Here is a 27694-nt window from a genome sequence, read left to right as displayed (position 1 = left end):
ATCAATACACACTATTTCAAGGATGTAGGTATATTTGAGACTTCCTGACAAATGCACTCTAAAACTCATTTAGATTTTCCATCTCAGGGGATGTAGCTTTTGCAAGTTGCTTTTCCAAGAGATTGTCAAGATGAGGTTTTGAATTGTTTAAATAATGTAAATAAAGAAACACTTCAGTGATTTAAATATAATAAGCAACAACCTCCAGTTCTGTATTTGGGGTTCCAACCTTTCTCATGTTTTTTCCTATTTTATTTCTAGGAAACAGAAATGACAGAACTGTTGTTCATTGTTAAAGCAACATGTGTGTCTGTGTTTGAGAGATTTGAGGGATTTGGATAGCTCAGAGCTCTGTGAAAATGTCAAGTGTTGCTGACTTTGATTAAAACGATTTTGTCCCACAGGAGATGTGAAGACACAAAATAGGAGATTTCCCCAAAAGCAGAAATGAATTTGACTGAACTGTGAATGTGAAGCTTTAATTTCTGTGAAAATCAGAACTCTCTACATAAGAATAGAGAAACTGTATGAATAGAGATTTCTGCTAGAACTTTATTTTTTTATACCACAACATTTATTCATTTCCATACTTTGATGAAATCCCTGTTTCAACCGGCTTCAGATGGCCTCCAAGCTGGTTAGACTTGTGTTTTGGGGCACTAAACCAGCTTGTTTCAGATGATGCGTTATAAGAAGTCTTTATTATTTTTTTAGAAATACTATTTATATTTATAAAATATTTTTGTCCACATCAAATAATCACAATCATCATTCACAAACCTGAGGGAAAAAAAAAACATTTAAAATTTGTGCTACACAGTAGCAAAACTAATAAATGCTTAAATACACAATAGCCAATCATACAGCAGAACATTTAAAGAGACAGTTCACTGAAAAAATGAAAAGGTGAGTAAATAATGACAGAATTTTCATTTTTGGGTGAACTTTCCCTTTAAGCACCAGTGTCTCTAAACCAACCATCTCTTTTGGCCAAAGTTAAATGTTTGACACTTGTTCCATGTGTTCTTTGAGGTCCGACACAAGACATAATGATGTTTACAGTGTTAAATAACAAGAGAACAGCACTCTTCCCTTCAGTTGATGACACAACAATGTGTGTAAGGGACACTGTAACTCAGTCCACTACATATCCAGTGATACGTCCCATAAGACATCATGCCTATAGAACATTCCCAGGCAATATGTTGGTAATTGTCCATTTTTGACTGCTGCACTGTTGAAGGGCGAGCTGATATCCATGATCCACTTGCGTACTTTCCACCAATTCCAAACAATGCTTTGACTTCCTATTCTCAATGGAGCCTCCCTGCAAGACACAATACACATCAAAATGAGTGAAAAATGGCATAAAATCGTTCCAGGACCAATAATGATTCTCCTCAGAAAAAGAGGTAATATGATTCATGAATCTTAAAATCCTTTTGTCCTTCTAATGCCAAATCTCTGAGCGACTCTGAGTTAGAAATCAAAAACGACACTTACACCTCAAGAAATTACTCGTTTCAGTCAGTAAATACAGTATGAAATACACAACCAAAGCCTTTCAGAACAATGTCAAAAGCAAAGTGATGGTCCTGAAGTGGTAGCTTCTGAAGAAGAGCCTCCAGGATTCAGAGTCTTACACAGTGCTGAAGAAAGCTCCGGAGACAGCTGAAACATGAAAGAGGAGTCCGCGGGCGAAGTGTCGCCCTCGTCCAATCATCTGCCACCGTATGAAATCCAAGGTGTATGAAACACCAAATGTCTCGCTACACCGGCTAAATCATATTACTGAAGATGCACAGTTGGAATATTTGTATTACTTTTATGGTACATTTCATTTTCATGGCTGCAATATTAGCATTTGAAAACAAACTGTTATACACTGTGCTATATTATAGAATAAAATAACTTCATATGGTAGTTTGTGGTGGCAATTTAGAAAATTTTGAACAATTTAAATGGAAGAGCATACAATGCATAGTATACTGTACGTGCATAATGATTAGTGAATAATTTTGAATTCAACCTTACAAAAAATGTGTAAAACTTGAACAAAACTCTAAACCCATGTATTCAATTTACATCAGTGACCAAGATCACCCCAGAACACTGAATAGAACCATGATTCTGTGTTTTGCATGCATGGGCAAACAGCACATGTTTTCATCAGATTATGTAAAAATATAGTTTGCATCTGGTTAGTTAGATTTTCATCTAGACATACGTTTATTAAATGCTGAACAAGTGAGTCCTTCTACATGCTTCCTCTCATTACGAATGACACGAGTGACTCATCAAGCACATCCTATAATTATGTAAAACAAAGTTTCATTTCAAATAAAACAGGAAGATTTTATCATATGCAAGCCTGTCGCTCGGATATAATTATCTATACCACTGACCTATTGTTTAAGTGTGAGAACATTCAAACTGACAAAAATATTTAAAACCTGGAAGACTTTGACCATCTCATTGCTGTTTCATGTTTATTAATGTTTGTTAATGCGATGCAGGGATTCCCAAACTTTTTTGTCAGTCAAACTGCTTTGACATAAAATATTTCCTTGAAGTCCTCCTGAGATTTAAAGTTAATAACTCATTTGACAACACATTCCCATTCCCCTGATGTCAGTTATTGGTTACACTGACATGCAGGTAAACAAAATAGATTCACATTTTGGTGTTGACGTGTTTTATTTGGTTCAAGTGTTATATTTAAAATAATTTATCCATTTTAATTTGACATTTTATGAAATGTTTATTTTGAATAATTTCGTACGTATGGCATGCAGTGCCCTTCAGGCTTTTATAAGTTTGTTTTAATTGAAAATCTGGAATCTGAGGGTGCAAAAAAATCTAAATATTGAGAAAATTGCCTTTAAAGTTGTCCAAATGAAGTTTTTAGCAACGCATATTACTAATAAAAAAATAAGTTTTTATATATTTACAGTATTTAATGTACTAAATATCTTCATGGAACATGATCTTTACTTAATATCCTAATGATTTTTGGCATAAAAGAAAAATCAATAATTTTGACCCATACAATATATTTTTGGCTATTGCTACAAATATAGCCCAGCAGCTTAAGACTGGTTTTGTGGTCCAGGGTCACGGCTTTGACGGTAAGTGCACTGAAATGAGAGGGGCTTATATTTGATATGGCATAATCTACAACACTGTTCCCGAGATCTGAGCTATAGGTAAATTGTCCACAGAAATATCCTTTGATTCTAGCATTCAGGATAAAAAGACCTGAAGTTTGTCAAATGTGGGCTACCTCCTTCCCATGTCTGTTCACTCCAGTATCCTGTTTTTTTCTTGGTAAAGTTCTGAAGAGATCTTGGGGTATATGTGTGAACAGATGTTTATCTCCCGAATTTTCAATATAGTCTAATTCTGAACCAGAATTCAGCCTCTCTCTCTCTCTCTCTATAAGATATTAAAATTTTCTATATTTTGTGGAATATAATTTTAGTATGACTCAACATAATTTTTCGTGGTCATGTACATTATAAACAGGTATTATTAAGACCCCATTAATTATAAAACACTCTGGCATTCATCGTTGAACAGGTGTCTCTGCTTCAGTTAGGGTTTGTTCCAAATCAGCCTCCATAAAATAATAATATCACTGACTGCTGGTGGTGCCAAACACCCTAAAGCACTAAATAATATATTTCTGCTGGGTACATATCTTAGGTAAGCTTAACGGTGCATTTATTCATGACCTGCCAAGTGGTATCCTGGTTACAGACTGAAAAGCAGACTGTCAACAGACAAAGTGAGTCGATAAAGACTTAATTAATGCCATTTCTGATGCTCTCTTATGAGTCAAGAGCCAGATCACACTTTCACTGGCTTTGTCATCAATTATTCATCGCACCTAAAAGGCCACAATGGATTTGGCCCGCTTGATTCCATTTTAAATAACTTGAAGAAAAAAGGTGGCTGCCTTTATCCCACTGAGCTTGTGTGAGACATTAAACCACATCCCAAGGGTCTGTGTGAGAATTGATATCGTTCATACTCTTACACTTTTGCTGATAGCGTGTTTGTTCATCTACTTCGACATCTCTCCCAAGGGGGCAGCATTACCCTTTTCTAATAACCTGTTCTGACATTTCCAGCACACTTCAGCTAAACCTTTTAGACGACACCGCCTGCTATGACATATATTAATTCACCTGCCTTAAATAGAGAGGCATATATTACGTACTGATAAAATCAAGATGTCTGCTACAATCCAGAACGGCGCTTGAATTGAATTAAGAGAGCTTTACTACACACACAACTAATACCTCTCAATTATTAATGCTGGATATCCAGAATGTGTCCACTGCAGTCGCACAGCCGGAGGGCTAACAGATGCTGCGAACTGACAGCAAATTTTAAGGGAAAGTTTTAAACTAGTACTTTAATGATTCCAGAACTTGTTCAAAAAAAGTAAATGAAACCATAAAAAACCATACTAATTAACCAAATAACCCAAAACCAGAACTTTTGAGTACATGACTGATTGTTTCCCATGAGTGTATACCTGAGTAAAGAGCCAGGAGAGTTTCATGTGCTTGTTGCTGGCGTAGCTGCATTCCAGCAGTCGCGGTCGGCCGTTCACGTCCACCAGGCACTTGTTGTCGTCGTCGTCGATGGTCGGACTCAAGCCTCCGACATGCAGCTGCTGAGAGCTTGTGTAGTACACATTCTATAAGAACAGACGAGAAAAGCATGCTTAAATTATACATATAATATATAATATGTGCATAACCTGCCTAAACTTTTGGACACAAGAAATGTTTCTTGAGCAATATTACTGTTTTTACTGTATTTCTGATGCAATAAATCAACCTTAGTGAGTGTGAGACTTTCAAAAACATTACTGACCCCAAACTTTTGAACAGTAGTTTATGTACACATCAGTTTCAATATCTTGCACAATAAAGTTTATAACAGACATTTTGTAAAGAAAAACAAGTTTTATAAATAAATTACTATATGAACAATTTCATTTGTCCACAAAAAACAAAAATATCTAGCACTTTAGAATATCAAGCCCACAATAACAAGAAAGTTGTAATGTCATGACATGTCTTTTATCATTCTGATTCATTCATTTGGGCCGTCTGAATGTCTGTTTGGACAGCTTTGTATTGCCCAGCCAATAAAATTAATTATTCATGTTTGATAATTGTGTCTTTCCTGTGAAATCTCTAAGACGACGTGGCTCAGCACCAAATCCTAGTGTTGATACCTAGTATTGCATCTTAATGGATTCAAGAGGGAAGAATAACTTTTTCTTATTGACTAGCTCTCATTTGTTAATTTCATACCCACCATTCAAACTTGGGCTGAATGCCAATCGGCTACTTCTACAAAGCCCTTAAAGTGTGTGTACATGGCTGGTGATGGGAAAGCACATACTTTTAAGTAAGTAGAAAGAAAGTCAATAATGGGACATTAAACAACTGCACCTTGATACATGTTCTGTTTGTTTCTGTGTAAATGTTAACACTTAGCTATATAAATTAGTTTGCTTTTAGATGTATACATTTAAAAGATGCAGTCACAAATGTCTTTTCAATAGTGCAAGGGGTTGTGGGTAATATTAACAAAATAAATACACTGATGCATACTCCACTGGAAATAATATACCACCTTTAGAGAACTATTTTCAACATACAATGATCTGGTAAGCACTAATCTTAATATCGCTTACAATAAAGTATGAAAAGTAATCAGCCCTGATTTTCATTCATCGCTTTCACTTATTTCCATTTTCATAACTATAACATTTCTGATGCTTTGTGAAATTAAAATACCTACTTACAGAAATTATGTAAAATATTTTCTATAACAACAACAATTATACATTATTTTATATTATTTTAAAAAGCAAAGTCTCTGATATTCAGCATTTGCTTTGAATCACTAATGCACATTTTGTTGGACCACATTGGGCCACGTCCTAAATCAATAGCACTCATACTTAATCCCTCGCCTTACTGAAAAGCAAGCACTTTCAGAAAGAATTCATTTCATGCAATATGCCCACATTTTTTTCAGGGTCCGGATGGATTGATATTTCACTTCAAAAGCCTGAGCCTGGAGAAGTGCGAACAGTGTTATTGATTAGATAGCTCATGCAGCGCATCACAAAACTGCATACTTCTCTCAAATACATAGATTAAATTGGTTGTATACCGTCCAGTCCGATTTTTGGCTATTCAGAATTTGTGTTACAATCAGTTCTGCAATATCTGATACAGAGCTAGGCATTCTCCTCTTCTCCTCAGGTCCAAATTAATTCTGATCTCAGGTATCGTTTGGGAGCTACCATGCTTTCCACTGAGACTGTTTATGTGTGTCAAGACATTTTTCTCAGAATACAGTACACCTGAGCCTACAGTAAAACCAAATCAAATTGTTTGACTTTTTGCAAAACTGCTCAAACTTTTTGTGAGGCACGTTGAGAGGCAAATCTCTGTGAACACAAAGGCTGAACAGGCAGCGAGTGCATCTCCACGGATACATAAAACAACTTATCATTCATTCACAATGGAAACAATGCACGTCCTTCGGGATCCTTTGATGAGCACTGGAACTGTGACAGGAAGGGATGGAGGGCTAAAATGGGACAGGGAATAATATAAGAGAGAAGAAAAATAAGGACTCAACTTGCTAGGGACTCATTTAGCACTGTTTCTGCTTGAGGAAAAGCCTTCTTTTTCCCTTCTTGAGAGATTTATGGCTGTTGTATGGGAACAATGCTCCCTTTGCCCAATGAATGGGAGATACACACTGAAAGAAAGAACGAGCGTGTCTATGCTCCATTTCTAACATGCTTAAATCCCCGAGCAACTGCCACGGTTAGCTGCAATATTGTCTAACAGCCCATTAAAGATAAAAACAAATCCAGTACCACAAGTACAGAGACGGCGATATAATGCTCACATCCAATCAGAATGGTTGAAGATAGTTTAAGTGTGCAAACAGACATAAAATATACTGTAAATGATGCAAACATATTCTGGCTGGCAGAGAACTTAAATGTATATCTATATTTGCACAGACACACACATATAGAGAGAGAAAGCGAGAACAATTACATAAAATTCATCCATTTTCCAAAATGCTTAACCTCTGTATGATTGCAGGAATCATAAATTTCATATTGTTATATAATAAATATTTTTGCATACTATATATATATATATATATATATATGCTGTGTATATTTATTAAGTACATATAAAAACTGTGTATATTTATTAAGTACATATAAAAACTGTGCGTGTGTGTGAAGTAGTAGTAGTAGTAGTTTTAACAATATTTTTTATAAAATAAATAATATGTAAAAAAAAGAATTATTTTTATTATTTTTATATATATAAAATCTACTAATCGATCTATTAATTCATATTTTTATAAAATAAATAATTAATAATAAAATATAAATAAAATATAAATATTAACATTAAATGTATAAGTATTAACTTTAAACTACAATAAATATAAAATCTATATAAATCTATATTATTTTTTATAATTTATAAGTAATGATTTATATATATATACAGGTCCTTCTCAAAAAAATGGCATATTGTGATAAAAGTTCATTATTTTCCATAATGTAATGATAAAAATTAAACTTTCAATATATTTTAGATTCATTGCCACACCACTGAATATATTCAGGTCTTTTATTGTTTTAATACTGATGATTTTGGCATACAGCTCATGAAAACCCAAAATTCCTATAAAAAAAAAATTAGCATATCATGAAAAGGTTCTCTAAACGAGCTATTAACCTAATCATCTGAGCAGTCCTTACAGTCTAAACACCTGCAAAAGATTCCTGAGGCTTTTAAAAAACTCCCAGCCTGGTTCATTACTCAAAACCGCAATCATGGTAAGACTGCCGAACTGACTGCTGCCAGAAGGCCATCATTGACACCCTCAAGCGAGAGGGTAAGACACAGATCTAAATATCTGAACGAATAAGGCTGTTCCCAGAGTGCTGTATCAGGCACCTCAGTGGGAAGTCTGTGGGAAGGAAAAAGTGTGGCCACAATAACGCTGCACAACGAGATATGACCGGACCCTGAGGAAGATTGTGGAGAAGGACCGATTCCAGACCTTGGGGGACCTGCGGAAGCAGTGGACGGGTCTGATATATAAACATCCAGAGCCACCGTGCACAGGCGTGTGCTTTTGAACCAGAAACAGCGGCAGAAGCGCCTGATTTTACAGAGAAGCAGCACTGGACTGTTGCTCATCTCCAAAGTACTCTTTTTTGACGGATGAAAGCAAATTTTGCATGTCATTCGGAAATCAAGGTGCCAGAGTCTGGAGGAAACTGGGGAGAAGGAAATGGCCAAGATGCCTGAAGTCCAGTGTCAAGTACCCACAGTCAGTGATGTCTGGGGTGCCATGTCAGCTGCTGGTGTTGGTCCACTGTGTTTTATCAAGGGCAGGTTCAATGCAACTAGCTATCAGAGATTTTGGAGCACTTCATGCTTCCATCTGCTGAAAAGCTTATGGAGATGAAGATTTTCGTTTTTCAGCACGACCTGGCACCTGCTCACAGTGCCAAAACCACTGGTAAATGGTTTACTGACCATGGTATTACTGTGCTCACTGCCAACTCTCCTGACCTGAACCCCATAGAGAATCTGTGGGATATTTGTGAAGAGAAAGTTGAGAGACGCAAGACCCAAAAACACTCTGGATGAACTTAAGGCCGCTATCGAAGCATCCTGGGCCTCCATAACACCTCAGCAGTGCCACAGGCTGATTGCCTCCATGCCACGCCGCTTAAAGCAGTCATTTCTGCAAAAGGATTACCGACCAAGTACTGAGTGCATAACTGAACATAATTATTTGAAGGTTGACTTTTTTTGTATTAAAAACACTTTTCTTTTTATTATGGTCGGATGAAATATGCTAATTTTTTGAGATAGGAATTTTGGGTTTTCATGAGCTGTATGCCAAAATCATCAGTATTAAAACAATAAAGACCTGAATATTTCAGTTGGTGTGCAATGAATCTAAAATATATGAAAGTTTAATTTTTATCATTACATTATGGAAAATAATGAACTTTTATCACAATATGCTCATTTTTTGAGAAGGACCTGTATATATATATATATTCTAAAAACAAATTATTTTATAGAACAATTATACCTATCTATCCTCTGTAGGGTCATATGAAATATATAAAATATTTTTATAATACTAATACTACTAATAATAACAAAAAAAAAAAAAATAATAAAATAATAAAATAACAAAAAACATAATAATTATTTTATAATAAAATATAAAAAAAAAAATAATAGAATAATAGAATAAATAATAATAATGAATGCTACATATCATCAACAACAACAGGTTAAAGCCCTGGGGACTCTAAAATGTCCTATAATTAGCAGTGGTGTATTTTTGATTTCCTCAACAGATTCTAAAATGTTTAGAATCAGCAAGAATAGAAAATGAAAAAATTATACTGCATTGCTTGGCACCATTATGCTGTTTCCAATAAGAGAAGTGGAAGCACACACGGATATGAATTCAGCAGGTGTAAGAGACCCAACTAAGTACTGTAGTTAAAATAATGCTGACAGTGCTGTTCTCAGTCTTTCCCTCCCTCTCGCTCTCTCTCATTTATATATCTCTGTCACATATTCACATTCTACAGTTCTTCCTCATCTAAATGATGCCCCTGTGGTGGTGAAACAACCCTCCCTGGTTGTGTTCTAAGTCATTGACCTTTATTGAAATTCATTATAGTGACTATAGCCCTGGAATCTGTCTAAATCCGAAATCCCCCGGAGAGTCAATGCTTTATGGACAAAGTTCCCCATTTTTACAGTATTTTTGCAGGATATCGTTTGTTGTGGAACACGGTTGTGTAATACACTAGGAATAAGAAAAAAAAAAAAAAACCCAGACTGGATTGCCTTGAGCAGCCCAACTGTTCAAAAATTCATATTTCGGGCCTCAGCACAAAATAATGAAGAGGTTTTATGCAATACAATGACGGTTTTATGGGTTGCAATAAGTTGACAGTGTATTACTGTGAACCACTGAGATCAATTGTGACGGGAATATGGGAAAGCGCATACAAGCCAAATCTTCATAAAAGAGAAATCTTCATAGAGGAAGAAATGTCTTTTAACTCACATTTTCACCATGAATTAAACAACTGAAGTGTGAGGAGCCTTTGTACAGAAGATGGGAATAAGGATGAATAATATAGCTATTAAAATTCAATGTTTGTATTTTCCAATCATTTGTATCTCAGTACTTATGAATTTGCCTTTAAATGGTTTAAAATATTTTTTTTTCAACCAAACAGCCATAGTTGCCAAACAGATTTTAAATCTAAATCTATAATATACTATACTACTAACTATAATATATATATTGTTAATACGAATCAATGCATGTTTTCTACACTGTTTTCACTAAATTAACTAAAGGATGAATCATATTAAGATTAATATCTAAATCTTAATTCACATTTTTGTGTGGTGACATAATTAAATGTTTTACTTCATGAAGTCATCTATCAATTATGTTATGAATCGATTCATTGGAATGGACAAATTGAACTGATTCACATAAATGAACCAAAGTTTTTTTTTTTGTACTTTTTTTGACTAAACAAACTGAAGGAAGAATCATACTAAAATTAATAAGTCAATTGTAATTAACACTTTTGTGTAGTGACAAACATATTTTGTTTCAGAGTAATGAATCTTTTTGATTCAGAATGAACTCTTGGCAAAATCCAGCCCCCCAAGCCATGGCGCTCTCTCGCCACACATCATGTTCTCACGCAGTGAAAAATACACTGCAGAGCAAAGAGGACACACGCTAACAAAAAAAAAAAAAAAAAACAGAGCAGCTTACTTGTATGTTACAGGTATGAAACAAAGTCTCAGCTTTCAAATTTTGTCATTTTGTAAGACATTCAAACAATACCTTGTTGTGGCTCTTTAATGTGTTGAAAAAGATAGCTGTAACTGCCACGGTTCTAATACACTTAGCTGAGGTATTGTCTAATGGCCCATTAAAGATAAAATAAGAACTATATATATATAATATGAGAGAGAGAGAGAGAGAGAGAGGACAATTACATAAAATTAATCCATTCTCCAAAATGCTTAACCTCTGTAGGTTGGAGGAATCATATATAATATTTAATAATAATTAAAATTATAATAAAATTAATTATTTTGCATTATATATATATATATATATATATGTAGTAGTTTTAGCAATATATAAAATATCTAATATTTAATTTATAATTTATAAATAATGATATAATGACACACATGCTCTAAGACACTTAGCCATGTATGTACAAAGGTGATGCAGGTTCAAATAAACATGTAATGTTTTCTGGTCCTGTTCCACCCATTTCTATCCGTTATTTCCTGTTCTTGATCTCTAGACCAAAAATAAGTTCTTAAAAATGTTTAATGTCACATGCTGTGCAGATATAGTGAGAAACATGGAAGGAGAGAGCATGAGACGTGATGGAGTCAGACATGAGCACTTCCATATAAATGAATTACGCATGCTCTGAGAACTGGAAAAGGATGAAAGCCAGAAGGTGCAGTGGACTGGACACTAACCTGAGGTGTCAGGCCGTGGCAGATGTACAGGATGGGAATGTTGTCAGAGTGGGGACCTTGATCCACACAAAGATCCGGCCTCAGGCTGTTCCTGAGCTACATGCAAACACACACACAAATATGCAATATATGAACCGGCACATCAGACTCATTTCACACTGCAAAACCGCAGAGGAGAAGATGGATTAAGAATGCAAAAACCATCTTTCTTCCTCTGTCTGCTAATAGCCTGTGTGTGTGAAAATGCCCTGGAGCTCAGCTTTCCTTTGTCTTCACAATGGAGCTGTTAATTATGCTATTCCACAAAAGAATACCAATTAGGAAAAGTGCTCTGCTGGCCCTGCATCGTGATAAATAAAGAAGCGGCAGGCCTTGAGTAAGAAAAATTATATTTAGTATAAACTCAATATTTTGAGAAACAATATAATCAGATTTGTCTCTAAGTGCTAATAAACTGCACTGAGCTATCTCAAACTTAATTAATAAATTTGACTATGATATTACATGCCTTTAGAACGGATAAATATATACTTATGGATTTGCACATTTGATTAATACAGAAAATTACGGTAACAGTGTTGACATTTGAAGACATAATAAGTGAAACAAAAGATAAAATGATAACAAATGAGTGAGCCTTGTCTTTGAAGAGCTCACTTCCTGAAAGGAGGATGATGAGAAAGTTTTTTTATTATTTATGGAATAGCTCATTACTTTAAAAAGGAGGGTAACATAGCTGATGCATAATCTGGGAAAACAACTTGAAGTCTTTTTTTAAATAAACTAATTCTGTCAACTAAAATCTAAAAACATACACAATCGTTGAAAAGCTATGCTTACCTAGGCTGCATTTATTTGATCAGAAATGTAATAGAAATAAAAAATACATTAAAAAGTAATATTTTGAAATATTATTACAATTCAAAATAACTGTTTTACATTTTAATATATTATAAAATATAATTTATTTATCTGAATGTCAATGTTGAAATCAATGTTGAAAAAAATAGTTCTAATTAATATTTTTGTGGAAACCGTGGAACATTCTTTTAAGGATTCTTTGATGAACAGAAAGTTCAAAAGAACAGTATTTATTTGAAATACAAATCTTTCATAACATTATAAATGTCTTTTGATCAATTTAATGCAGCCTTGAAAATAAAAGTATATGTGTATATACAGTAGATGCTGTATAGAGTATACAGGATGTGTATATAGACAGAATAAAGACTAAAAGCTATGTATGTATATATATATATATATATATATATATATATATATATATATATATATATATATAGATACACACATAGATACACACACACATATACATATTTGCTAATACAGAAGTTAAAAATACAATAAATATATTCTAAAATTGTAAAAATTCCACCAAAGTAAAATATATATATACACACATATATAATTTTTTTTGATGTGAAAAAATGTCTATTAAGTCATAAAAAAAATAGCACATCTATATGTAATTATTTTTACATATTTGTACAGTATATGAGGGACACAAATGGCATCAGTTTTGTATATGGACCTTAAAGTGAAGACTGTTATTTGAGTTATTTGAGGAAAAGTGGATACTCACCACACCATAAGCGATGGTCTCTGTGTAGGTTCTCATCTCAGAATAAATATTCTTCAGGAACCAGCTAAAGGGTTTGCAGCGGAGTCTCTCTCTGAGAGCTTTTCTTTCTCTGATATCACCAATATCGATCCCTGAGTCCTGCACACACAAACAAACAGCCAGAAGCACATGCAGTCGTGAGAACACAAGAATTCATTTATAGAGTGTAGAATCAAACAACTAGAACATGATGCTCAGGAATATGATGGAAGAAAATGTTTTATTGAGTCAATGTACATTTATCTCAGTCCTTCATGTTCAGGCCAGTGGCGTAACAAGTCAGCCTCTGGCCCATATGCAAAAAAAATATATAACGGCCCCCCTCTGTTGCGATATTAAGATATTAAAATTTTTATTAAAAATTTCATGACAACAGCGTGTCAGTTCTAGGATCACTACAGTCTATGCGCACCTCCATCATTGTGACTTTGCATTGTAGATCTATTTAAAAAAAAAAAACTGACAACTTATTCGACTCTGGCTTGGGAATTTCAGAATGATCAGAGCACCATTTCAGATGCGATGCTGAGTCCGAAGATTATTCCAGTTAAAGTTATTAATTAATTATTCATTAACAGACTTTTTTAATGCACATTTTTTATTAAGAATAGTTTCTTTTGTAAATATGTTTCCATCACAGTTTATGTGCATTTTATTTTGTTGAAAAAAAGCATCCACCTAAGCGACTGTATGAGTTACATTTAGGAGATTGTATACCCTGCATACCCAGATGCTACGCCCCTGGTTCAGGCACTTACAGTGACGTGTGAAGTGAAGTGATGCTATATGCTGCGGTATTTCAGGGCGTCATGGGAAGAATATGTACAGCTCAAAAGTGAAAGCTCATTTAAAAGCCTTAATGACTAGCTTAAATAAGTCAAGGTCATTACATCTCAGCCCATTACATCTTCACTTAAAATGACAAACCAGCATGTATCCTTTAAATTCCATTACATTCATGTACTAATGTAGAACAGAGTGTTACAGAAAACATGGCATGGTTAAATGTGTGTGTTGTTAGGTAAAACGAGTGCTTAAATCCCCTTTAACCATGGGTAAAAAACACAGTAGAGATTGGCTTACAGGGGCTTTTTTCTTTTCTAAAACAGTGACAGCCGAAATACAATAAAACTCTAATGTGCAAAGGATAATTAAATTGACTTATGGCTGCCAAGCAATTTAGCATAGCCTACTGATATACAAATACATATCTGAGTCCTCAAGTGGAAATACTTCTATTTTGCATTTTTCTAATTTAATTTACACACTACTATTCAAAAGTCTGGGATCAATAAGACAGTAAAACTATTCTTTTAAAAAAAAAAAAACACTTATACAAAACAGATATATAAAAAATAAAAAAAAAAGTCACAAAAAATATATAAAAAATAAAATGAAAGTATGATATTTCATATAAATGCTGTTCTTTCGAACTTTTAAAAAATATCTAAAAAAATGTAGCAGCACAACTGTTTTCAACATTGATTATAATAAGAAATGTTTCTTGAGCACCAAATCAGCATATTAGAATGATTTCTGAAGGATCATGTGAACCTGAAGCCTGGAATAATGATGTTCAAAATCCAGATTTGCCATGACAGGAATAAATTACATTTTTAAATATATTAAAATGGCTATTTTAAATGATAATAATATTTCACAGTATTACTTTTTTATTACTGTATATTTTCAAATAAATGTAGCCTTATTAAACATAAGGGACTTTAGTACCTGTTGTGGAACATTCCAGGCCATATAAACGTGGCTCTTGAACTCGTCCATCCACACCTCAGCCACTCTCAGAGCGTTCCTGCGGACGTGGTTTGCCAGGTCCTCTGTGTAGGGCTTGTGTGCGCGCTCAATATGAGCTATTCTGGAACAGGGCATGACCTCCACGCTTCCACCGCACAGCCATACCTGATTACACACACATGAATGTCTCGTGTTTTGAATTTTGACAAGGATGAAAAAAAATTAGCTTTTGAAAATGCACTTTAACATCCATTGTATTAGGCCAGCGGTTCTCAGTCCTCGCGCCCCTCTGTTCTGCACATTTTGTATGTTTCTCTTATAGCTTCAGACGTTTGTTCTATTCGAATGTAAGTGCCCTGCGAAAGTGGACATCACAGGATATTCCGCCATGATTCCAGTTCGAAGCAAACGTATATGTTCCATTTAAAGTGCATTTAAGTGTGTGAGACATGAATTTAAATTGTATTTATTTACAGAGGTATATGATGTCACACTTGTTCGTGTGTGAAGACGTTGCGCATTTAAGCAAATCCATGAATGAATGTTCCGAAGTAAAGTAAACTTCAACAGATTTCCCCTGCTGTGTACACTGTGTAGGGACCATGTCAATGGGAACACAGTTCATGCACGGAGCTCACTTCTAATGAGCTGATTATCTGAATCAGGTGTTAACAAAGAGAGACATGCAAAATATGCAGAGCAGGGGGGTGCGAGGACTGGAATTGAGAAACAGTTCCATTAGGCAGTCCACAGAAAAATTATATATTTCTATTATATATTATATATACATTATATATTATAAATTAGATTATATAGGCCACATGCCAGTATGCTGCACTTCATTCAGACATTTACACTCAAACACTTTCATTCAGACCTGGTTTATTGAAATATGAAGTGCAACATCTGGCTGAGGCATATGTGAGGGTCATTTCAGTGCAACTGAACTGTATATTTAAAAGCATCCAATTGGCATCAAAATAAAAGTTGGTTTATCAAGAGACCCTGGTTCTTTGTATCTGATTATTTGTATGAATGGTAAAGGGGGGATTGTATTCATTCTGATCTGCTTGTTTGGCAGGCTGTTAACGCTATGACTCGTTGGGCGGGATTCAACAGGAAGTGGACAGATGTGTGTTGTTCCTAGTTGCCAGGAGAATGATTCATATGCAGAATCATTGACAACAATCCCAATGATCCATGACTGAGCCGTCTGTTCTCCCGAAGTATTAAAAAATAATTTCTCACATTTGCATACAATACCTGCTGCAGACAGAGATATTCAGTCTGTAATCTGTTGCAAAGAAGCAAATTTCACAAGCATGAAATGAGAATCAAACCGGCTTTATATTGTCTAGGAGACATTTAAGACTTGGTCGCTTTCCAAAAAACACCACCGGGAGTGATCTACAATGAAAAAATGATTTTATCAGTGATTTTGTTTCGCTTTTTAATTTTTTAATCTAAACATCTAAGAAATCAAATTTACTAAATTTACTACTTTATTGTTTTAATTTAAACCTCACAATTTTTTTCAAAAATATTTAATTTATAATGTATACAAAAAGTATATATATATATACTTAAGACTAATATATATATATATATATATATATATATATATATATATATATATATATCTATATATATATATATATATATATATACACACACACACACACACACATACTTATTTGATGATGTATCTTCTAAAAAATATTATTAAAATATAATAATAATAATAATAATAATAAAAAACATTAAGTGGAAAAAACTATTGCTTGATATATACTCAGAAAAATATATATTTTATTGTTAATATTATTATATGAATAATGTTGCCTGATATTACCTATTATTTGAACAGGCCTATTATTTATACAATACAATTTAGTGCTCCCCTACCTTGCCCAAATTAACCACCAATAAGCATGTCACAAAAGGGAAGTTACTGACAAAATCAATATTCTTTACCTGGAACCACAACAGACTGCAAATAACACCAAGCTGACATCTGACATGATCAAAGACAGTTTTCATTCTCAGTCACTGATAAACACAGCCCTTTAGCGAGAGCTAAGAATAGAAGAGAACAGATGCATTGACCTTTTATTGAGCATGAACCCTCTTTCAAAGTGACAATGTCAATGAGGGTCAGCAAAACAGGAAATTTTCTTTTGCTTCAAATCTTCCACTGCTTAATTGCAACCACAGAAAGGTGTAATTTTAGAAAACTGTCCATCAAAATATCTTCAAAACATAACTGCAGTATAGAAGGTTGTTAAATTACAAAAATGCAACATCTTAATCATTACTTTATTATTATTATTATTATTATTATTATATTACATTATTATAGATTATTATTATTATTATACATTATTATTATACTTACATTAAGTTTGTCTTACACCACTGGCAAATAATTTCTTCCTGATTAAGCAAAAAAAAAAAAAAAAAAAAAAAAAACAAAAAAATAATAATAATATAATAATAATAATAATATATAATATATAATAATAATATATATATATATATATATATATATATATATATATATATACTTTGTAAGAAAAGCAAAAAGCAAGTTACTTTGGATGAAAACATTTTCTAAATGAATAATAAATATAATCTCTGAAAACAAGTCTTAAAAATCAGATGCAAGATGCTTTTCAATTCATTTGATCTTGTTTTAGGTATTTCTACTGTAAACAAGACATAATACTGACTAAAATGTATTTTTTGCAGTGATCTAAAAATACAACTCACATTTAAGGCCTGGTCACTTTCCAAAAAAAAAAAAACAAACAAAAAAAAAAAAACACAGAGAATGATCTACAGTCAAACAAACAAACAACAAAATTGTCAGTGCTTTTGATTTTCTTTAATTTTTTTAGAAAACTTACTAAAATATAAATAAAATAATTAATTAATAATAGTTTTTGGTTTTTAGGTATTTTTCACTGCAAACCAAAAACCAAAAAAACTAAAAAATATTTTTTTTATTTTTTAAGTGCATATAGCATCTGTTGACTAAAAATGCAACCAAATGACAAAGAAAATGTATCTTAATATCATTCCTGAACGACAGACCTTCAAAAACCTGCTGCAGAAAGATGGACAAACTTTCAGTTTTTCCCCTCCTTTTTTGGCAATGTCTGCAGGATTGCAACATTTGTGCGATGTTGCGTTTGGAGATTCGGTGGCACAAAGGAGCTCAGAACATGAGAGTGTGGAATTAGGCTGTAGAGGCACAGCTGTATGAACAGATGTTGAGGCCCATTATCTCCACGCAGTACCAAATCCCACTGCACACATGGTGCCTGCCACTTCCTGAGACATTTTCATTTCCTCTCTCCTCATTGAGGCTCTTAGTGATGAAACCCAGAAAAAAAAATCTATGCGTGTAATGGGGGGTTTGATCTGCTCGATATTGTGGAGTGGACTGATTGCAACTTTGCTAGGCCAAATCATCAGTGAGAGTGGCTATGTGTCCGCTGTGGCGAGCTCCATTCACAGCCTGGGCTTGGATTCTGGCTGCGGAGGCTAATAACAGGGCTGCTTGGTCTGATGGGAGTCGGCAAAGGTCTCGATGGGGTTCCGTACATGTGTAATAGTGAGAGGTTAGGACCCCGCCAGTTTGGAGCGAGATGTATGTTTGGCAGGTTATCATTAGTGAGCCGCAGAGAGCTCTACTTTAATTGTGTGCACTGACAGACACACACACACACACACACACACACAGAGGTCTATCTGTAACCAGAGGCTGCAAGCCTCCACATATCCGTCTGCCCTCAAAGAACAACCTGCATAAAGCATCTTTTCATCAAATGAAACAGCATTATTCATTGACCCGCGTCTGCTTGTCTACTCAAAATCCAGACATCCTGTCTCCTGCTGCACTTTCAAAACTCTCGTCGGCAGTATGAATTTCTCTTACCCTGATCCCCAGCTCCACGTTTTCCCCTCCATACACTTCCATGCCTTCATCCAGCAGACCAATCTCCCTAAAATACTCCCGGTCAACTACAAAGCAACCGATCAGAGCGGGGCTCCTGTTGAGAGAGACGGTACACACGGCAACAATGAAGTCAAAAGAGTTATGAGAAGTTATTTTACTATGTTAACATAGTAAATTACATTGAGCATTGTGTAAAGTCTGATCCAGTTTTTTGAGTCACCAATTAACACACAGGACATAAGTTATTAAGAGGGCATCTGTCAGGGTTCAAAACTAGGACTAAAATAGTTGCAAGTGCAACAGAAAGTAGCTACACATTTGTAAGAATAACTTATGGCATTTACTACAAAGCGTTTATTCTTTCTTTATATTTTTTTTTGCATTTCATTAATATACATGTTTGATGTTTTCCCTACATTAACATTTCACATTTATCTGTTCTTTTTTGTTGAGAAATAATCCTGCGTGTCACAATCTAAGACAAGAATATATTATTTCTTCTCTTCTGAATTTTGTGGTTTCCTCAGATATCAAGTCGCGATGTGGTTGTTAAATTAGTTCATAAGTCATAAGTGCATTTCCTGCACATGACAAACAACACAGTGCAAACCAGAATGTCCGATTCACTGGCAAATGATTCTTGAGAACCAGTTCACAGGTTCACACTTATATATGATCAGATTAAGCAAACAGTACAGATATTTGGTATGCTGTCCAAAGGGAGGACTCCAAGATCGTGAGTCGAGAAGATTTAGATTCAGTCTTGAATTTGCTTGTGAGTAAGAGGTTTAAATTAGGCTCAATCAGTCAGTCAGAGCCAATTCTGAGTTCACAACTGACTGAACCATAAGTCAGTTTACAGTTGTGGATTAATTGAAATATACCAGGAACCATTACTGTCATCTATATTCCACATAGTAATATTCCAATTAAATTAAAGATACACCATTGTATTAATTAAAAATGGTAATCTTAAAAAAAGATTCAGATATTTTACAAAAAACATTTCTTAAGGTTACTGTTTAGCATATAAGATTAATTGTAAGGGAAATTAAACAGTGATTTTGTATTTCTCAAAAAAAAAAAAATCCTTAGAGGTTTTCGTAGAGCCACTGAGCTGATGGTGGTGGTATCTTGCGTGATTACCTGATTGGAGCAGTTTGATTCTTCTGCGTCCACCAGGATTTGGGAGGGTTTAGATAGCGGCACCAAAGTTCCCAGTCGAACCCTTGAGCTGAGAGGGGATACTCTTCGATCTCAAATGTGTCGTATTTGATGTTGTCGAATGATGGCGAGACGACCCGGGTTCTGTCCTCTTTGATTCTGTGCAGGATTGGTTCAGCCTTAGATCAACAGAAACAGAACATGCTTTAAATTCATGGGCAGTAGTTTTTGAATGGATCTTTCTAATTTGTCTCTTGAGCGCTCTTAAGACCCAGAGTACCATGTTTAATGCAGTCCCTCCCAAGCCACTAAAAGCGAAATGTGATTTCACACTTGATTATTAAAGCTGATTGTAGTTTTCAATTTGGCGGGCAATGACTTCTCAGAACCCATCGATCTAAAACTTTAAATGTCATTGTGGGAAATAACGGTACTTTAAAAGACCATCTCAAAAGTTGTGAAGATAGGCATAAGCGCTGCGTTTGAACTCGGAAAGTAGCCTCAGGCTAGCTAAAAGCTGTGCCATCCACCTTAGAGAAACTTCCAAATGCATCCATGAACTGATAGAACGCAGCATAAATTTCAAGCAGGAATAAGCTGACATGCATAAGACACACTTGGACTCCATCCAAGCCCTTTAGAGGTGTTTTTTTCGACTGTTGCACAGAGAATAATTAACAGGTATCTAAGTTGACAGCTGCACCTAGCACAGTAATTGCAGTAGACAGGCACTTCTGCTCAAACTCCTGTCCTAACACCCACAGGGAAGAACAGACATTTCCATCCACATGCACTGTAGGTCTCCTACATTTTAACAGTTACACTGGCTTAACATGTGATTTGTTAGGCAAGCAGGTATTTGAATTCCTTTGTATTGGGGTCAAAAGAGCAATAAATGTAAAAGTTACAGCACTCCATACAAACAATGAGCAAAAACAGCATTACGCAGAAGGCCTATTTACAGCAAATCTGAATTCTCAACATGTAAAAGGCAGCACAACTAGATTTTGAATGAAATGATGCATGTCCATGAGCTTCTCTGCAGTAATAGTTGTTTTATTTGGAGGCTAGATCGATTTTCTATTTGTCTGAAAGCCAAACGGAGAATGGCATTTTTTTTTAGAAAACTCTGCAAATAGTAGTGTTGAAAAACTTTGCATTCCCATGCTGTTTAGTCAAATCAAACAGACAACAGGACATGCAAATGAGATTTCTTCAGGACCTTGGGTCTCATTCATGAAACACATGCAAATTGTTTTGTGCAAATATTTACATATACAGTTCTGCCTTGTTCATTTCAATGCGGCAATTTCCGTAAGAATGGTTTTACAAATAATTTACACTGATCTTAAAAAAAATTAATATTATCAGCATTTTTAATTGAATTTGTTTTTTACAGTATTTTTTTCGAATTAGTTCCATGCAAGTATTATGCAATATATATATAAAAATTTTATTATAAAATAATATTTGGTCATTTATTGTATTTAATTTAATAATTTTATGTAAATTTCTTATAAATTGTATTATATGAATTTTATATATTATAAACTCTAAATCATATTTTGAATATATGTATCAGAACTTTACACAACATAAGTAAAAATGAAAATAATTTTATGTCCAGTACTGGCATCAAAAAATGACTTAAAAAAATCAAGTGTCACTGACCATCCAACGCTGAACTCCACATGGGCATCGAACAGGGCCACGACAGGAGCGGTCGCAGCTCTCCAGCCGCTGACCCGAGAGCGAATCAAACCCTCCTGCCTGTCATGCCGAACCACTTTAATGAAGTTGGGACGCTGCTGGTCTTTCCACTCAACAAAAAAATGCAAAACTCATGACAGATAATCTCTAAAATCAATCTCAAAACCCATGAGAAAGTTTCAGTACTTCCCAGAAATTTTACTAAAATCACTCGCGTGGCCTCTGAGAAAGTTTCAGTACTTGCCAGAAATTCTAATTTATTTCTAAAGCACTGAATAAAACAACAACTTTGACCATAGTGCTGTACAAACAGTAACAAAAATGAAGCGGGGAGACCCTATTGACACATGTACCTGACTTTTATTACATTCTAATCCAAATTAGTTTATATAGTCTCCCCCTTCGACCTCTCAGGGAATTACGAACATGAACTGAAATGCTGCAAACATCAGACACTAATATTTGCCAGCGGTTTGTGATATTTGGAGTCTCTACCGCTGTCTGCTGGTGATTACTCCCCTCCCATCCGTCTCCTGTGCTGTTTGTTTTTATTAGGGAGAAAGCCATCATCTTGTCTCACCATGGCAACCAGATGGTGTGACGTGGGGCCACTGTCAATCTGTGGGAGAATTAAATGTCCAAACCTCTGCACCTCACGTTAACCGCCCTGCCCCCTTACCATATCCCATACATGCAGAGTAAAAGGTCACTGTAGCATAACCACTGTGAAGTCATTATTCTGGAAAAAGCAAATACTCTAGAGGTGACTGGGAGGAAATAAAAGCTTTTGCTTTCTGAATGGCCGGAGATGAACCCACCTCAGTCAGTAGTGTACTTCACAGCACAGAGCCAGCAATTATCTTCAGAAAATAGCCATTCTTAAGCCAACAGTTTACACAGGGGTTTCCAAACATTTTGATGTCAAGGACCAACAAATTTGTTTAACCCCTAGCAGGAACACAATTTAAAGGCAGTTATATATTATATTTCAGTGTATGCATACCTATTTATACAGTGTGTGAAAAATAACGACACTATATTTAAATATCTGTCTTACTTTAGTAGTTTTTGTTTTTTATAAAACCTAAAGAATCAATTAAATTACTAATCTTTAAAATATTTATTTGTTTTTAGCTTAAGTTGAACATGTATCTTACTTTTGTTTTATAATATATTAGTAAAATATTAAGCAAAACATTACTATACATTATTTGTAGATTTTAAATATTTATTTTTAAATTATTATTTATATTATATTGACAGCGTATTTTATATATTTGATATTATATAATCATATTAAAACAATACCTGTAAAACCATAATTATTAACAAGCATTATTTATTTTTGACTGACAGTGTATATTAAATATTTGATATTATTCTAAAATAAAATATGATGTATTATTAACAACGATTGTTTTATTAATATTTTTTTAACATTCATGTTTTATTTTTACCTTTCTTACATTAATAGTGTATCTTAATATATTGAATTATATTATTATATAATATTCAAATATTTGCAAATTTTGTTAACAATTATAATTAATAATATATTTAAAACATTACATTTTATTTATTATTTGTACCTTAAGGTTGGTTTTATTGTATTTACTTAATTATATATTAATTATATTTAATATTATTAATTATTTTATTATCATTACAATATTTATCTGTAAAATATTTTCAACAATTTAGTATATCTAGCAAATATTTTTTATTTATAATTTTTTAACTTTTCTGAACAATTTACTGTAATTCAATTCATTTGTCTCTGTGGTTAATGAATTTGCTTGATTAAACAGATTCCTTCTAAACTAGAATGTTTGTGAGAGAAATGACTAGCTTCTGATGCCAAAGCATAAAACATTTAGTTGTGCATACGGGATACATGTACATCTGCTTCCCATAATCCCCTAGTGTTCTCATGTTACAGACCTCAAATATTCTTTCCACATCAGTCCACATTCATATGCATTATTCATCATAATCTCTCATACAAGAATCAATCCCCACAGAAGGAGTCCCTGTATGCCCCCAGCAAATCACGCAAGCAGCGCTGGTGCAAAATCAAGTCCCCACCATTGTTGCTGTTGTCATCCACAAGGATAATCTCCTTGAGCAAGTGGGAGGGCGTCCAGTGGATCACTGAATGAACGGAACGCAGGATGACCGACAGCGCCTCATTCACAAAGATGAAGATGATGCTGACTTGTGGTAGACTGGAGGGGTACGAGATATTTCTGCACCTGCAGATGAAAAAACAAACAAACACATAAATACAGGATAACACACCTGGAAGAGAAGTCTTTCCAAGATTAAATATCAATTTTTTTTTCTTTTCTTAAGTTTTGCTTTTAATCACACTAGTGATATTTGTGACTGGAATTTAGTTTCAGTTTGAAGAGTTTTTTATTATTTATTATTGCTCTGTCTCATATAAATCCATATCCATATTTCTATTCTAATGTACAGTTTGTATTGTTATATTAAATAAAAAATGTAAAAGTAAATATGAATTATTATTCCATTTTCTCCCACAACAGCATGATATAAAATATATAAAATAAATGTATAAATTGTTTTATTGTTTGAAGCTTTTTTTTTTACACAATTGTGCCCAGGAAAGTATTTAATAGCAAAAAAGAGACTAATAATTTATGAGGAAATTTCTTTATCTTATCTTATCTTCTTCTAAGTGATTCCTTTTGTTCTCTGTGACCATGACGATAAAGGAAAATCGATGTTTCTAAAAGAACAAAGGCTGTGTATACATATGCTAATAGGAGGGAGAGAGGAGAGGGTGGTGAGCAGTGAGTGGTTGTTTCACCCGTCGGGCCTGAGGTCTGGGATGGCTCTGTCTAGAGAGAGTCTGTCGCTGAGGTAGCTGTTGTAACCGTAGTACTGGAACTTCTTCAGGGCCACCTTGCGGCTCTCTGGGCCGAGGTCATGACCCCAGTGTGCAAAAAGAGAGTCTGAGAGGGACTGGTCAGCTGTGTCGTCCCCATCTTTCAATGGTTTCTCTGGAAGTTCAGACGAAAAGAACAGTGTTAGCAGTGTTAGTGTTGGCTCAAGGGCTTCTGGGTAAGCATGGTCATTTTCACTCATGCCGAATTAGTGAAAACAAATAATGTAGAAAATGAATATCATTTATAAACATTTAGTCATTTAGCAGACACTTTTATCCAAAGTGACTTACAAATGAGGACAATGGAAGCAAAATCAACAATAAATAATAATAGCAATAACGAATACTAATAATATTCATCACTGTTATTATTGCTTCTAATATTACTGTTATTGTTATTAAACAACAACAATAATAGTTATATTATTATATTATTTTTATTACTGTTGTTCTTTTTGTTAATTAACAATAACAATATTAGAAGAAGCAATGATTAAAACAGAGTAATTATTATTACTCATAAACATTTAAATTATTATTGTTATATGTGTTATTATTATTCAACAACTATGTAATTTATTAATAATTATCATTATTATTATTTATAAAGTACATTTTTATACTTTTATAATATTTATAAATTGTTAATAATCAATAATAAAAAATATAATAATTAAAAAAATAAACAACAACAATACATATTAAAATTATAATTTTATTATTTATACATATTTAAAAAATCAATAACAAAAAAAATGATAATATTAATAATAACAATAAACATTTATAATTACTATTTTAAATATTATTAAATAACAACAAAAATAATAGTAATAATAATAATATGATAAATATATGAAATATGTAAATATATTTACTGAATACTAACATAATACAATTTTGCTCAATTTTACCTTACACTAATATGAGGTACAACACAATGAAAAAATGTTTTACAATACTTTTTTTTTTTTTTGATATAGTAACATCATGGGTTTTGACCATATATTAAGGTAGTTCCATATTTAAGGGACATGTACCATGGCCATACAACATATTTTAAAGTACTTGGGTGCACTGTGTATGTACCACAGAATATGAATATGGCATTGTTCAGTACTTTGGTATTATGGTATAGCGCCATAGTACTTCGCAATAGCATTCATCAAGTCAGCGATACATTCAAGTCCTGAGTATAGCTAATCTTTTTCACCCAAACTCTCCATCTAGCTGCCTAGGCAGCAAATATCTACCTTCCACTCCATCAAATTCAAATACTAAGAAAATATGACAGGTTGCAGAACTATGAATGCTGAGTACACAGGCATAACAGAGGGAAAGTGCCCTGGCAATGCTCAAAGAATGATGAAAGGCCAATGCACGCAATTAAGGAGTGCTAATTAACAGCAGAGGTTATTTAATTACTGCAAAGAGCTGGCCCGCGGAGAATAATTCATCTTTGCCACTGTAGATACTGACAAACAATCAGATTCAGTTTGTTTTAAAGGGCATGTAAACATATAAAAAGAGAAGTCAGTTTCAGTCTACCAGCCCTTCAAATGCACATCCAAAATCACTGAATAATAATAATAATAAAAAAAGCAATCCTCGATTCCAATCTTTAAAATGTTATTTGTAGTTTACTTTGATTTTCTCAATTATTTCCAAACTACATCAGCAATCTCAAATTAGGATTTTGGAACTGTTGCTCAAATGACCAAAACTGAAGATTAGTCATGAGACTTAAAAAAACCCATTCACAGTAAAACAGAGCTTAGCCTCATTCCAGCTCTATTCAGCAGAGTAGCCTACATTCAAACTGAGCCATTGAGAAAACAGGCCAGAATGTTTTACCGGCTAGAAATCAAACGGCAAGACAAATAACAGTATTTAGGGGCCAAAAACCCTCCATTATAGTGTTTAGAAGTTCAATTCACCATTTAATTCAGGTAGTCTCAATATGACCAGACTTACATGCAAAAAGATACTCTAAATAGGTGTCCTCTATGCTGTTGTGCTCCAAATGACTTCAGATTCAGATGATAATCTAAGCTGTTTCACTGACACTGTTGTTTTGTATCGAGATAAGTAAAGAGGAGAGAGAACTGCAGAAACTGACAGAGCAGTGTAAGTAGATTAAAAGATGGATCTTCCCGTCATATGCTATGAACACAAAGAAGAAGAATTTATGGTTTGTTATAGCACCTACTGTGTGTACCTGTATACTGCTTTCCAGAAGAGAATGACAGGCTGAAAATGAAGGTGCCCCTCGGTATAGAAATTAGCATTTACACTGATAATAATTCAATTGCATACAGAAGTGCTAAGCAACAGGCTAAACATTTCAAAGTACAGTTAGGGACTGAACATGCTAAAATTAACTTTCATTAATTAACTTTAATTAATTTTCATTTTCTTTAAATCGTCACACTTGCTGACATTTTGTTCCCATTTATGTGTGGAATAAAAAAGGAAGCTAAATAATATCTGTACATGTTATTTTTGTATATCTGTGAGATTTTTGATCTCCGACAGGCTTTTGTTTTTGGTCAAATTAAGTTTATAACAATAATTTTTAACAAAACTTTATAGGTTCCAATGCACAGTCACTACTCTCCCTAATTGCACATTATATCATAATAGCCCAAACCCAACTAATAAAAAGCCCATTTACTTGCCTTTAACATTAACACTATTGTCATTATTTTTGAATAAGTAAATATTTTTCCATCATCATGCAATTTGCACCCTTTATATTTACATAAATCTTTTAAAATAAATACATATTTTTTCAGCATCATGTACTTTGCACCTATGAATAAAATATTAATAAAAAATATATAAAATAAATATATAATAAATAAAATAATGATATAATATATAAAGAATAATTCTGCAAAATAGTG

At 33.7% G+C, this 27694-nt stretch overlaps 1 protein-coding gene across 1 annotated transcript in view; it reads right to left on the bottom strand.

The window, feature by feature from the left end:
* Positions 1–530: 530 nt before the first annotated feature.
* Positions 531–27694, bottom strand: part of LOC109072260 (polypeptide N-acetylgalactosaminyltransferase 18-like) — a 44241-nt gene continuing 17077 nt past the window's right edge. The window contains exons 2-11 of the mRNA XM_042715359.1: positions 24711–24903; positions 23930–24129; positions 21835–21980; positions 20150–20346; positions 18983–19097; positions 15022–15207; positions 13252–13389; positions 11652–11747; positions 4544–4708; positions 531–1327 (exon numbers count right to left, since the gene is read on the bottom strand). Of these exons, the coding sequence (XP_042571293.1) occupies positions 1181–1327; positions 4544–4708; positions 11652–11747; positions 13252–13389; positions 15022–15207; positions 18983–19097; positions 20150–20346; positions 21835–21980; positions 23930–24129; positions 24711–24903 (1583 nt within the window). The 3' untranslated portion in view covers positions 531–1180. The remainder of the gene's footprint in view (positions 1328–4543; positions 4709–11651; positions 11748–13251; positions 13390–15021; positions 15208–18982; positions 19098–20149; positions 20347–21834; positions 21981–23929; positions 24130–24710; positions 24904–27694) is intronic.

This window comes from Cyprinus carpio, chromosome A25 (assembly GCF_018340385.1).
Source record: "Cyprinus carpio isolate SPL01 chromosome A25, ASM1834038v1, whole genome shotgun sequence".
Classification (NCBI taxonomy): Eukaryota; Metazoa; Chordata; class Actinopteri; order Cypriniformes; family Cyprinidae; genus Cyprinus; species Cyprinus carpio.
The sequence above is the reverse complement of the archived record's forward strand: the minus strand, read 5'-3'. Positions and strand labels throughout refer to the sequence as shown.